The sequence below is a fragment of the Trichoderma evansii genome (genome assembly GCF_050947405.1).
Source record: "Trichoderma evansii strain SZMC 28006 chromosome Unknown GGI43scaffold_4, whole genome shotgun sequence".
Classification (NCBI taxonomy): Eukaryota; Fungi; Ascomycota; class Sordariomycetes; order Hypocreales; family Hypocreaceae; genus Trichoderma; species Trichoderma evansii.
Window position 1 is genome coordinate 2,194,964 of NW_028145202.1, and position 13,308 is coordinate 2,208,271.

Genomic DNA, 13,308 nt, shown 5'->3' on the forward strand with positions numbered 1-13,308 from the left:
TGTCCTTCTTCTCCTCTACTACCTATCAACTAGTTTCAGCCTTTGACTAGACGTCCTTCTAGCGCCGCACATGGAAGCCAGACTTTTTTTTTTCTCAGAGAACCCACTTTACGCCGCCGCACCGACATCTTCTCCTTGAGTAGCCGCTGTCTACTAACTGGAACCCAGCTGGCACTAACTCGCAACCCACTACCTATCTATCCAGGTATTTCTCGCTTGTTGGCTGGCAGCACGCCGGAGTTTTAAGTGGGCCTCCAAAGGACGGGATAAGCACCTTTTTTCGTGTCAAAGGCGGAGCCGATTTGCCTCCTTGGGGCGGTTTCTGTCACTCCCTCTGGGCAAGTGACAAACATAATTTTTTATTTTTACCGTGCTTAAAATATCTATTACTTCTATTCCGAGATTATCTATTCCGAGATTCTCACCTACCACCTCCAGACAAAGAAAAGGACTTCCTTTCTTATCCCGTACTAGCAACTTGCCGAGCCAGCTCCCCTGGGCCACTTAGATCAAGTGCAGCCCTCCGATACGGAGTTTCCGTCTCTGAGTCTTCCTACCTCATCTTCGCGTCCCCAGGTACAAGAAGCCACAAGATTTTTTTTTTCTCCTCTACTCCAATTTGAGTCATTCTCCATTGTCTTGACCCACCATCGGACCTTGCACCCGCCGGGTACTCCTCTAAATTCCGGACCTCCCCAATTCCACAGATAAAGACTTCCTCCCTCCTCTTTTGTTGAACAAAGGAAACCTTCTCTCCAAAACATCACCTTCACTTTGCTTCAATTTGCCTCTCAACTGCAGCAATGGCTCCCTCCGCTATCCCCACCCAAGATGTCGACCTGACAGCCGCCAACATCCAGGTCAAGGAGGCCACTCAGCCTACCAAGCCCACCACCGCCGACGTTGTCCCTGCTCCCCTCGATGCCTCCAAGCTCATCTTCAACCTCACCAAGAACCCCCGTGAAGTCCCCGATGAGGCTGTCGCCAATGCCAGTGAGCACACCATCTGCACTGACCACATGCTCACTGCTACCTGGACTGCCTCTGGAGGCTGGGCTGCCCCCGAGATCAAGCCCTACGGTCCCTTGAGCCTCATGCCCACTGCTTCTGTCCTGCACTACGCCACCGAGTGTTTCGAGGGTCTCAAGGTCTACCGCGGTTATGATGGAAAGCTGCGCACCTTCCGCCCTGACCGTAACTGTGCTCGTATGCTGCTCTCCGCCAGCCGTATCTCTCTGCCTATCTTTGATCCGGCTGAGCTCGAGAAGCTCATCCTTTCTCTCCTCTCTGTCGATGGTCCCCGGTGGTTGCCCCGTGAGAAGCCCGGCAACTACCTCTACATCCGTCCCACCCTGATTGGTACTCAGTCCCAGCTCGGTGTCCAGGCTCCTCGCGAGGCCATGCTCTACATCATCATCACCTACATGCCCAGACTCGACAGCCCTGTTGGCGGCATGCGTCTTCACACTTCTCCCGAGGACATGGTCCGCGCTTGGGTTGGCGGTTTCGGCTATGCCAAGGTTGGTGCCAACTATGGTCCTTCGCTGGCCGCCACTTCAGATGCTCGCCGCCGTGGTTACCACCAGATCCTGTGGCTGTATGGCAAGGATGGCGAGTGCACTGAGGCTGGTGCTAGCAACTTCTTCATTGTCTGGACACGCAAGGACGGCAAGAAGGAACTCATCACCGCTCCCCTGGACGACAAGCTGATCCTGGACGGAGTTACTCGCCGAAGCATCCTGGAGATGGCTCGCGAGCGTCTGGGTGATGAGCTGGAGATCACCGAGCGCAAATACACCATTGACGAGGTTCTTGAGGCTGATGCCGAAGGAAGACTGATTGAGTCTTTCGCCGCCGGAACTGCTGTAAGTCGATATTTAGTTGTTGATGCTGATGTAAAGAATGTAAGGCTAACGCATTGCCGCCTAGTACTTTGTCTGCCCCGTCTCTGCTATCCACCACCGTGGCAAGGATATCAACATCCCCATGGGCCCCGAGAACACCCCCAACGTCATCACCTCCAAGATCAAGACCTGGATTGGCGACATCATGTACGGCAATGTTGACCACCCATGGGGCGTTGTTATCCCTGAGAAGCAGTAAAAGTCTTTTCTTTTTTCGCCCAAAAAAAGAAAAAACATAAAAAAGACAAAAACTTACGACGAGCGACAAGAAGAAGCAATGATTTTGACGCGAATGATTCCTTTTGTTATTTTGCATGGCCAAGTGCACAGCCTTGGTTCATTTCACGATTCTGAAATCATCATATAGGGACGGAGTTACATGGCGAATGGGAATACGCACACAGCGGCTGCGTGATTTAAAGTGATGGCTGAGGAAAAATAGATACATACGTAGCGGTAGAAGAAAAAATTAGACAAGATTTCTTCCCACATTAGTCCACCAACATGGCCTGCATCATCTTCATCGTCTCCGCCTGAATCTCTTCTTTATATGTCTGTAGCTGTGGTCAGTGGCTGACGTGCACTTCCACCAAGTCTCGTGATTCGAGTTTACTCACATCCTCTATTTCGTTAAGAGCTTGAGTGTTATCTAGCACAAGCTGCTCTACTTCATCCTTCAAGCTGATCATCTTGGGATCCGTATCAATTCGCCCATGCATCTTTATGCTTGCAAGTTCTTTGCGAAAATTCTCATCCAAGCGAACGTTTTCTTCCCATTCGTCTTGTAGATTGCGTAGCTTCTTTTCGGCCTCTTCTAATTGACCCTTGGCGCTCGCGAGATGGGTCTCAATGGTCGCTGAGGGGAAACCAGCATAGCTACATAAAGTTGCAGAAAGTGGGTACGACAAGTTGGCGTATATTTCGTCTATAACAAACGCGATGGCTGATGAGAGTGCCTCAAAGTCGGATATCTTAGAACTAATATCCCGCTGAGCTTCAAGTAGTTTGCTCCTAACAGAGTCGTGTAGTTCCATGCCCTCTTCAGCAAAGGCCCCTGCAAAAGGAAAGCATTAGTAGCGGACAGAGACAATACCGCTCGATGAACTTGTCGCGGCGTGATAGCTGACATACTTTTTAGAGGTGCCAGAATGTCTCCCTCGACGGCTTTGTCTTGCCGTACTCTGTCTCCAGCTGTGGCGTTGCTGAAGGAAGCAAAACATGCTTGAAATAAGTCATTGCGGCGGCGGATTTCGTCTTGAATTGATGACGACGACGATGATGATCCAAATGGAACCTTTTCCGACGAAAATAGTGTTGAGGAAGATAAGTCTTCGGATGAAAGCTGGCCAGCCGGGCAATCTTCTTGAGGGAAAAGGCGGCTCATCAGAGATGGCTTGCTATGATGCGCCATCGTTGGTACCGGTATGGACAGGCTCGAAGGTAAAACAAGGCTGCGTAATAAATGATGGACAAATAAATAGATGAAATGAAAGAAAGCAGAGGAGAAATCTAGAGAGAAAAAGACGAAGAAGCTGGTGGGTGAAATAGAGATGGAAGGCACGTGTGCTCCTTCCCAGTGACCACAGAGTGAGTTGAACTTCAATTTTCCAGAGGCACGTATCAGGGATCAGGTATCAGGTACTGATACAGATGGAATATTTGCTTCAATCTCACAAACTCTTCAGGACGCCTCTCATTCTCATTTCTCTTTACCATCCTCGTTCGCCTCGACTGTCAATCCAAGCTTATCCTGGATCGCCGCCACAATCGTCTCCCACGTCGCCATTGCGCCCTGGCCGACGTCACCGCAGGCAAGGCCCTTTGAGATGGTATGAAGCTCTTCAACCCATCCATCTGGACCGCCCATGATCTCGTTGAGAGTCTTCAAATTGCGCTGTGTGATGGGGTTCCGGTACATGGCCGTGTTCATGGCCGTGGCAACGAGGATTTTCTTCTTTTTGCCGTCTACAGAGCCGTCAAAGTCCCACGCTAGGATGGTTGATGATAGGAGAGAATCGGTGATGCCATGCACCATCTTGGCAAGAGTATTTGCACTGAGTGGTGCGATGACTGTGACATTCAGATTAGCCAAGTGTTTCCAGAGTATAGAGGCAGTAGAGGCAGTAGAGGCAGTAGAGGAAAATAGTGGTAAATTCGTGACAATACCACGGTTAGGGTGCTGGATAATAATTCCCTAAATTTATAACATACCTAGTAAGTCGGCCCCTAATGTGAACAAAGTAACGGTTAGCAAAACAATTTTCACGAAATGGAATAAACTAATTCATTGCACTTACATCTCCTGAGCTCAATGTGCAAAATCGGAGCTCCCCGAGTCCACGACTGCACCCACTCAGACTCATCCATATATATGGCGTCAACATTTGGATACTTGCGAATCTCTGCCAGGCTGGGCTGCTCTCCCGCCTGGCCCTGGAGAAAGTGGGCAGCTGAGCTGGTGAGCACAAGGCGTATCGACAGGTTGGGATGCTGCGATAGTCCTCTGATGATGTTGGGAATCTTTATAGTTGCTACGGATCCAGACGCAGCCAGCAGGAGATGCGCCTTGCCGTCGCTGCGGGCCGCTGAGACATCCTGCGCTGGAGTGCTGGAAGAGAGCTCGTTTAGGTGCGGCATGGCGACAGCTATAATACAGTGGACTATTGCGGCTGCGAATACAGAGCTGCGCAGAATGGTTGAGATACTTTGGTTCTGGATATTTGACAGGATAACCTCCATTCTCATACGATAATAGCGGGTTTACAGGGGTCTTTTAACTAAGAGCTTCAGCGTCCCCTGCCCTGTGGCAAAGCGGCGGCTACTTATTTAAACCAGATTTGTCACGCCTCTCTTGGTGCCTTCTGGGCGAACCGATTTCCGGATTACCGATCTGGCCGGTGATTGGCCGGCGCCAGCAATTGCATCACCCCTCCACCAAATTTGGCTGTTAAGTCATCAACGCCAGAAGCCGGCTCAACTTTTTTTTGCTCGGCCTAGGCTTTGTTCGGCTGTTCTTTTCTGCATCATTTGGCAAATCACACACATCCAGCCATGTTTTCACGATCAGTTGCTTCTGTAGGTCCACATGCACGGCGCTCATTCTTTTGAGAGGAAAAGAAGGAAAATGATGGCAATTCGCTGACAATCCCCCGCAACAGAGCCTTCTGCGGCAAGCTGCCCGGCCAGCAGCTCGGCCAGCAGTTCGAGCTCCCCTGTCGGCCTTCCGCATGCCTGTCCCTCTCACGCCCTTCCAGATGCGACTGCTGTCCGATGCCACTCGAGGCGCCATCGACAAGGCTGTCGCCTCTGCGCCCGTCGTCCTCTTCATGAAGGGAACCCCCGAGACGCCCCAATGCGGCTTCTCCCGCGCCGTCATCCAGGTCCTCGGCATCCAGGGCGTCAACCCCGAGAAGTTTGCCGCCTTCAACGTCCTGGAGGATCCCGAGCTGCGAGAGGGAATCAAGGAGTACTCAGACTGGCCCACCATCCCGCAGCTGTACCTGAACAAGGAGTTTGTTGGCGGATGCGACATCCTGGTCTCCATGCACCAGAATGGAGACTTGGCCAAGCTCTTTGAGGAGAACAAGGTCCTGGTCGAAGCGGAAGAGGGCGAGAAGAAGGAGCAACAGTAAGAGGCACACATAAAAGAAAAAATACGGTCGATAAATGTAATCAAGTGTACGATATGCGACGGCGTTATACGAAGGGGGCTTAAGCTATATACACATCATGATATAAATGACAGCCTTTGTATGCTTCACGTTGGACTGCAGGAATAAAAAAGCAATCTCTTATCACTATCCAGATCTTCATGCAATATGATGTCTACGTCTACAATGGGTATGCTGCTCCATCTGCTCTCATGTCACTGCCTGCCGACCAGATCGGTGTCTTGTCGACCGGATCAAGTGTGTACCTGATGATCTGCCCTCGTCCAAACAGGCCTCTCTTTGGTCCTCCACCGATGACAACTACCTTGTGGCCTAGTTGTCTCAATCCTTCAATAACCTCTGGCGCCATCGTCTCCTCTACACTCACTGTCCAGTCCAAAGGCTTGCCTGGCTCGGGGAAGCCCGCGCCAACGCATATCCGAGGCGCATCCAGTGCTTGCTGGGGGTTCAACTTGCCGACAATCTGGCCCAAGAGGACTTGCACGTGTCCCTGAGGCTGCATGAAGCCGCCCATGACGCCAAAGGAAGAGTGCAGAGAGCCATCCTTTAGATTGGTCGCCATAGCAGGGATGATGGTGTGGTAGGGACGCTTTCGGGGCTCTAGCTTGTTAGGATGAAGGGCATCGAGAGAGAAGTTTGCGCCGCGGTTTTGTAGAGTGAAGCCGCATCCCTTGGGGATAATGCATGTGCCAAAACCGCCGTAGTTGGAGTTGATGAAGGAGGCGGCGTTGCCCTGGGAGTCGGACACGGTAAAGTAGACGGTGTCGCTGCTCTGGAGAGCTGGTGAAGGGAAGTTGGGCTCGCCGTGCTCAACGAGATCCAGTGCGCGTTTGGGGTTGAAGAGCGAGGCTCGTTGGAAGAGATATTTCTCTGAGAGGAGGCCCTCGATTGGGACAGAAGTGACGTTGGGGTCGGCAATGTACCAGCTGCCGTCGGCAAAGGACAGACGAAGAGCCTCAATGATGGCGTGTAGATATGGCGTGGTGTTGAAGTCCTCGGGCTTGAAGGTTGGGATTTCGCCCTGTTTCTCGAGCTCTTGGATGATGCCGAGGGCCATCAGGGCGATAATTCCCTGGCCGTTGGGAGGGTGTTCCCAGAGCTCGATGCCCTCATCAGGAGCATCCTTAGTGAGGCCCTGGCCACGGAACTTGAGAGAAATAGGCTCGACGGGCTCGCTGCCCAGCTTAAGGTGATGCTCCAAATCCTCCAGGGTGAGGTGGCCGCCTAGATCTTGCACGACCTTGACGAGTTCGTGGGCTATTCTTCCCGTGTAGAAGCCCTCTTTGCCTTCCTCGGCCAGTGTGCGGAATGTCCTGGCAAGGGTAGGATTCTTCATGATTTCTCCTGGACGGGGGGCTCTGACGCCGTCTGATCGGCTGGGGTCGACTTTGAGCATTTCTGCATAGTTGGGGGAGGCATTTCGGATCAGAGGCTCTGCGCTTGTCCACTTTTTATTCCTCCTGTTAGAAAATGGATGAAGAAGGGGGGGGGGGGGGGGGGGAGTAATTTGATCTCAAAACATACGTAATAACCGGTTACTTCTGATACGGGGAACCCCTTCTCTCCCAGCTGGATCGCCGGATTCAAAATCTGCTTCATATCGAGCTTTCCGCTGCCAAACCTCTCAACTGTGTCCACCCATCCAGCTGGAGCACCTGGAACAGTTACGGCGTGAACGCTCGTCATGGGGATCTTGCCCACGTCGCCGTCTTCGATATTGAGGTCGTTTCGGATCTTATCAAGCGTGCAGTTGGCACCTGAGCGGCCAGAGCCATTCATAGAAAAGACTTGCTGCTTGGCGGCGTCCCAGTAGAGAATGAACATGTCGCCTCCAATGCCTGTTGAGCAGGGCTCGGTCATGTTGAGGCCAGCAGCTGCATATCAGACAAATGGCGATTTTGTTAGCAGAATGTAGTGAAATATTATCACATATTAATTAAGTCTTATAGATTGAACGCACCAACTGCCACGGCAGCATCCTATCATTCATTTTGTCAGTAAATTTGCCATCTGATTAATTTCACGTTTCATTTGTTGAGCTTACTGCGGCATTGCCTCCTGCTCGTAGTACTTCAAGACCACATTTCGCAGCTAGAGGCTGTGAACATGCGACAATTCCCTCAGTGCTGTGGACGACGCTTCGCCGCGAGGGGAATTTGAACATGTCATAGGTTGGATCCTCAAATAGAGAGGAGCTTCTGAGAGTCATTGTGGCGACGGTTTATTCTGATAGTTTCCTTGTCTAACGCTCTGAATTCGGTCCCTCTCTTTGCCTCTCTTCGCTGTCGACTATCATCCAAGAGAGGGGAAAAGAAACAAGATAAGATATCCAAGACAGCTCTGCGGAGAGAACCTCGCGCGCGGGCAGAATCAAATCACCTGTAAGATAGACATCCATGCATCCATGATTCGTCCCGGCCTAATTTGCCGTGCAGCACGTATCATCCTATCAACCAATGACTAACACGCGTACTCAACAGCACCAAGTTATCCGAATTCCGTAATACACAGCATCACATCATTCACAGCGCGGGGAAAACACAACGGCTCCCCGCTATATTCGCACGCTATCTTCGCTCCGGTGGCCGGACGCTGCGCCTCAAAAGGGCAAAGTAAGTTATTTCCGATGGGGACGATTGCAAGAGTTTGCGGGCTAATATTAGCAGTAATAAGAATTTGGCAGTTCCATACAACTAGTACTATTGCCAAGAGCTATTTCGGCTGAAAGATTGAGCGTTGGGAATGCGATATATACGCTGATTATTACTGAATACTATTGCCATGCTGTTCTATACGCGTATGTAAGCATTCATGGAGAAAACAACCAGGGGGGGGCAAAAAAACAGGGACCGCAAAATGAAAATGCAGACATAAATACATAGATGCCGTATCTTTTTGTCTCCCGCTTGACAACTTATAGAGATAGCTTGAAAGTTTATACTTTCTAGAAGCTGACAAGCCACACGTATGACCGATGGGAGTTTAGCCTTGCGCCGTGTAATAACTATATTCGGATGCATATATTTCCCGGCTTATCTTAAAATACAATATAAAACAATATGTAAAGAAATGAAGTCTTATATGCAGAAAATGTAACAATAACAATTAAACAATCTCAGCTACTCACAATCGCGCTCGTCGACTAGCCCGCTCTAAATCTCTCAAAACATCGTCTACCTGGCTAACTGCCTCCAAGGCCATACCATATCCTGCCTGGTATCCAGTGCCGCCAGCGCCATAATTGTGTACAAGGACCTTTTTCTTGCCGTCAATGACGATTTCTTCCCGCTCAATGCGTGCACCGCCTTCGCGGGATGGTCGCAGGCCTGCGAACGAGGCGATGATGTCGAATTGCTGCAGCTCAGGACACAGTTTCAGACAGCGATTGACGATTGATTCCGTCTCATATGAATATGTCGATCCATCGCTATAATCGTACGTTAGTTGGCAGATTTTTGGATTAATTGAATAGACTAATAAATAATCTCAGCGCTTACCTTGAGCCCTTTTGCATGTATCCTCCCAAGATAACATGACCATCTGTACCAGGTCGCGGAATCACATACGTCTCATAGTCCTTACCATGGCGCATAACGTTTCGCTTCACGCGCGGTGCCTTTACAAGAACAACCTGGCCACGGGTCGGGTAGCATTTCTCATCTTCAACGCCGGGCAGTGTCTTTGCCGCAATACCAGTACAGTTCACAACAACCTTGGTGGTGGGACTGGCATACGCAGCTTGGATGCTGGGGAACCTCTGTCTCACAAAGTGCACGCCGTACTGCTCTTTGAGTCGGCGGAAGAGATACTCAATGTGCTTGGGAGCATTGAGTGTCAGGGTGGTGAAGGATATGCCAAACTTGACGCCAGGTGGAAGTTCATTGGCAGGCAGCTCTCGGAACTATGGCAAGGTGAGCGATACTGTGAAAAGAAAGGGATGAAACGAGGATAGAGAGACAGAAGACTTACATCCTCAAGATACTCAGCTATGGCCTTGATCTTCTCATGGGGCACGTGCTCATCCCAATACTCTATTGAGTGAGTCCGGCGGATATAGGCTTCATCGCCCTGCTCAGAAGCCAACTTGGTGAGATGAGTGTAGCCGAGTCGATCCCACTTCAATGCATTATGGTCATTGCCTGAGATACCAGAGAAGTTGCATCCAGCCCTGCCATCATCATGTCAGCCTCAGCCCCAGCATCCCTACAAAGGAGATAGTGAGAGGGGAGAATGCGACAGTGCAAATTGCAAGAAAACTCATCAACAAGAATTAAAACTCACCAAGGCGACGTGTAGGTAGCAGCTGTGTCTCCCGGCAGATGCTCTGCGATGACGGTGATGTAGGGGCCCAGTCCCCGCTCAGCCAGCACGAGAGCAACGTCCAGGCCGATGATGCCCGCGCTAGAAGGATTGAAAGAAGCACAGTGAGCATATGGACAACATGGACTGTCCGCAGAGTCGATGGACTTACCCGACGATGACAATTGCGTCGCCCGCTGCTGCTGCTGACGTGCCGGCGCGCTGGTTGTTGCTGTTGCTGTGCATGCCGATGATTTGCCCTGGCGATGCGATGCTCCCCAAAGAATGAAACTGGAGACGAGCTTCAGTGGTTGCTGGCTGATGCGGCTCGCTCCGCCCAGTATCGAATCGATGAACCGGGCACGTTGAGGGATTGCGGATAAGGAGCCTCGGTCCAAGTGATAAACCTGCGGGCTGGTGCACGATATTGGATGGAGTGGCAGGGTTCTCCCTTCATGTGGCGCAAGTTATGTATGCATTAATCCTTGATGGGTTTCCTTTCAGGGTTCGCGCTCTGCCCATGTAATCATAATTGTCGATGGCTGGGAAGATGGGGCCAGCTGGTTGTTGCGTGTGTTAGTACGTGCATTTACTGGGGCTGCGGCTAAGGACATGTAAGCCGGCGAAAACAACCCCAGATCGATCTAGACAACCACCAGAAGGCGGCTGAAGAGTTTCCGCGTGCTCTTGAAGAATCCCATTCGGAATTAGATGATACAAGCGAACGGGTGGTGCCGCAATTGCTAGGACTTGGATCTTTGTGTTACTCTATGTTCATTGGCTACACCCTTATCATTTGTGCTGTATCGTGTATGAATCATTGGCCTACAGCCTGATCTTACTGACATGTACGCACAATATAACACCGAGGTGGTGGAGATATAGCAAAGCCATGAGATCGACTCCATATCAAGTCTCAAGGTCCAGGATCGAGAATACTAGTACACAGCTGAACTGGTAGCTACTGTATGTAACCCTGCTTATCACCTCCGGTGCCTAGGTAGTGTCCCAGTGTTACCTTTGTTACGTATGTAGGATATCCATCTATACAGCAGCTGAGCTTTGCAACTTCATCGTATTGGTGCTTGGCATATGCACCCATTTCCAGATACAGTCAGTTAATACAGATTCGCTACATTCCTGCAAAGCTCTGCTTACAATGACACATCTCAGACAAGTCTCGAGAACGACAATGGTTATGGCGGATTTATAAAAGTGGAATTCACCGAAAATGTTTGATACAACTTTAAGCTCAAAAGCTTTGCTTTGCGCTTTTTGTTTGTACACATGACCTTGAAGTTGTGGAGGTTACAGGTCTCCTTCCAGCCATTGTGTATGGATTTGTATTTATAAAGCTCTATATCCGTACCAAAGCTTTTCACCAAAAGACTTTAGACATCAAAAACTGTAGCATTAGTCTTTGAACTTGTATCTCAAAATGGCAGAGACTTGGCTTCAATCAGCCGCTCGCGATTCAGTCTTTCAGGTTTTGAAACGCCTTCAATACGGCTGCTTAACTATCGCAACAAAATACGTCAGTGGAAAGAACCAGAGCGTTACTTTTGGCAATGATAGCTCAGAATCAGAACTTGGGATTGTTGTAATTATCAAGAATCCTCAAGTATTTGTTCGATTCTGTCAAGGATTTGACATGGTAAGAATAAAAACCCCATATCGATAGAAGCAGAGACTTATATGCTTTGATAGGGAGTCGCAGAGTCATACATGGCCCAAGACTTGGAATGTGACAATCTTGTTGGACTATTCTCTGTATGTTCATCTTTTATTTCTACTCTACGAGTTATGACGATTGAATACATAAACTCATCAATATTTTCCAAAGCTTTACGTTAGAAATAAAGACTTTCTAAGCGCCTCCGCTGGCAGCCTTCTATATACATTCCTACCTCGCGCAGCTCAATACCTCTTACCAGCCAATGACACCATAAATGCTCTTAAGAATGCGTCGTTCCATTATGATACCTCTAATAAACATTTTGCCAGCTTCTTATCCCCTGATATGAACTACAGTTCTGCCATCTGGTCAGGCGAACCGGGAGAATCGCTTGAGTCAGCTCAGCGCCGAAAAGTTCAAAATATTCTCGACAAAGCCGAAATATCGTCTACCGATCATATCTTGGATATAGGATGCGGCTGGGGAAATTTGGCTATTACCGCTGTTCAGCAGACTGGATGCCAAGTAACTGGCCTGACTCTGTCAGCAGAGCAAAAAGCCCTTGCTGAAGAACGAATTAAGGCTGCAGGTCTGCAAGACAGGCTCACTATCTTGCTCTGTGACTATCGTAAAGCCCCCGTCCCCGAAGGCGGATACGATCGAATCATTTCCATTGAAATGTTGGAGCACGTTGGTGACAAGTTCATGAATACGTACTTCGAACACATCTCAAAGTATTTAAAGCTAAATGGGGGCCGGATGGTTATTCAGGGCATCACCAAAATTAATTCTGTTAGTTTAAAACAAATGATCTTAAAAAAAATTGCTGACTATTTATAGTTGAACGCCAGTGGCCAAGCTCTCGGCGATTTTATTTACCATTACATCTTTCCGGGAGGATATCTTCCGACCGTAAACCAGCTCTTGACGTCAATTCATAACGGCTCTAATGGCACATTGGAAGTAGAAACGGTTCAGAATATTGGACCTCACTACATTCATACTCTACAAAGCTGGAAAGACAACTTCGATACAAACTGGGACAGCATTAGAGAGGACTTTGTGAGCAAGAATCCCGAAGCCACAGATTTGGTAATTGAAGCGCATCGACGACGGTGGATAGTGAGCACGCTCCTCATGGCTGTTTACGGCCTCATTCTTGCTCAAAGGTCTATTACTGATTTCGATCGTTGCAGTACTATTTCCAATATTGTCTAGCTATATTCAAGATGCGCATTCTAGGAGACTATATTATTTCCGCTACTCGGACTCCTTGGCCTGAAATGCAATCAAATATCCCGCACTAAGTTACGGCCGTATCCTACTGACATGAAATGTATTACGATACTTGCCAATGGTATAAGGCGGAAGAGTGTGGCTGCTGAGAAATAATTGCCATTATGCGAAACAAAATATAATGTGCTCCACTTCTCTAGTTCTCTTATAATGGGCAATGGACTGTGTAAACAGCTGTGAGTTGACTGAAAATGTTGAAATTAAACGCTAAAATAATCTTCTTCGACCACAGAAGCGGATCAGTTTTCAGCTTATAAATGAATTTACTATTAATCTGGATATCTTCATTCAAGTCATTACTTCATTATACAAAATCCCAGCAACAGCTCATATTATAATTTTTCTTCTACTTCTTCTACTTCTTCTAATTCTTCTACTTCTTCTACTTCTTCTACTTCTTCTACTTCTTCTACTTCTTCTACTTCTTCTACTTCTTCTACTTCTTCTACTTCTTCTACTTCTT

General features: G+C 49.0%; 7 protein-coding genes across 7 annotated transcripts; 3 read left to right on the forward strand and 4 right to left on the reverse strand.

The window, feature by feature from the left end:
• Positions 1-803: 803 nt before the first annotated feature.
• On the forward strand, positions 804-2,103 carry GGI43DRAFT_421382 (aminotransferase; the record flags this gene model as incomplete). Its single annotated transcript, XM_083207944.1, has 2 exons — positions 804-1,865; positions 1,930-2,103. The coding sequence occupies 2 exons, from the start codon at positions 804-806 to the stop codon at positions 2,101-2,103; spliced, it is 1,236 nt and encodes a 411-aa protein (XP_083063707.1).
• A 283-nt stretch (positions 2,104-2,386) lies between these two features.
• GGI43DRAFT_302450 (uncharacterized protein) lies at positions 2,387-3,459 on the reverse strand. Its single transcript, XM_083201561.1, has 3 exons — positions 3,036-3,459; positions 2,522-2,958; positions 2,387-2,458 (listed from the first exon to the last, which is right to left on the reverse strand). Exons 1-3 carry the CDS (start codon positions 3,313-3,315, stop codon positions 2,396-2,398), a joined length of 780 nt encoding a protein of 259 aa, XP_083063708.1. The 5' UTR covers positions 3,316-3,459; the 3' UTR covers positions 2,387-2,395.
• Positions 3,460-4,768, reverse strand: GGI43DRAFT_302449 (flavoprotein). Its single transcript, XM_083201560.1, has 3 exons — positions 4,202-4,768; positions 4,116-4,130; positions 3,460-3,974 (listed from the first exon to the last, which is right to left on the reverse strand). The coding sequence occupies exons 1-3, from the start codon at positions 4,647-4,649 to the stop codon at positions 3,604-3,606; spliced, it is 834 nt and encodes a 277-aa protein (XP_083063709.1). The 5' UTR covers positions 4,650-4,768; the 3' UTR covers positions 3,460-3,603.
• Positions 4,769-4,851: 83 nt separating this feature from the next.
• GGI43DRAFT_399031 (monothiol glutaredoxin GRX5) lies at positions 4,852-5,678 on the forward strand. Its single transcript, XM_083205288.1, has 2 exons — positions 4,852-4,979; positions 5,063-5,678. The coding sequence occupies exons 1-2, from the start codon at positions 4,956-4,958 to the stop codon at positions 5,534-5,536; spliced, it is 498 nt and encodes a 165-aa protein (XP_083063710.1). The 5' UTR covers positions 4,852-4,955; the 3' UTR covers positions 5,537-5,678.
• A 57-nt stretch (positions 5,679-5,735) lies between these two features.
• On the reverse strand, positions 5,736-7,784 carry GGI43DRAFT_381554 (nucleophile aminohydrolase; the record flags this gene model as incomplete). The annotated part of the gene is made up of 4 exons (XM_083203134.1): positions 5,736-7,022; positions 7,100-7,449; positions 7,536-7,554; positions 7,620-7,784. 4 exons carry the CDS (start codon positions 7,782-7,784, stop codon positions 5,736-5,738), a joined length of 1,821 nt encoding a protein of 606 aa, XP_083063711.1.
• A 457-nt stretch (positions 7,785-8,241) lies between these two features.
• GGI43DRAFT_302471 (FAD-dependent oxidoreductase) lies at positions 8,242-10,448 on the reverse strand. The gene is made up of 5 exons (XM_083201562.1): positions 10,047-10,448; positions 9,857-9,976; positions 9,545-9,743; positions 9,073-9,476; positions 8,242-9,002 (listed from the first exon to the last, which is right to left on the reverse strand). Exons 1-5 carry the CDS (start codon positions 10,118-10,120, stop codon positions 8,699-8,701), a joined length of 1,101 nt encoding a protein of 366 aa, XP_083063712.1. The 5' UTR covers positions 10,121-10,448; the 3' UTR covers positions 8,242-8,698.
• Positions 10,449-11,047: 599 nt separating this feature from the next.
• GGI43DRAFT_432308 (Mycolic acid cyclopropane synthetase domain-containing protein) lies at positions 11,048-13,001 on the forward strand. The gene is made up of 5 exons (XM_083209545.1): positions 11,048-11,528; positions 11,582-11,644; positions 11,718-12,341; positions 12,390-12,671; positions 12,746-13,001. The coding sequence occupies exons 1-5, from the start codon at positions 11,313-11,315 to the stop codon at positions 12,854-12,856; spliced, it is 1,296 nt and encodes a 431-aa protein (XP_083063713.1). The 5' UTR covers positions 11,048-11,312; the 3' UTR covers positions 12,857-13,001.
• Positions 13,002-13,308: the final 307 nt, after the last annotated feature.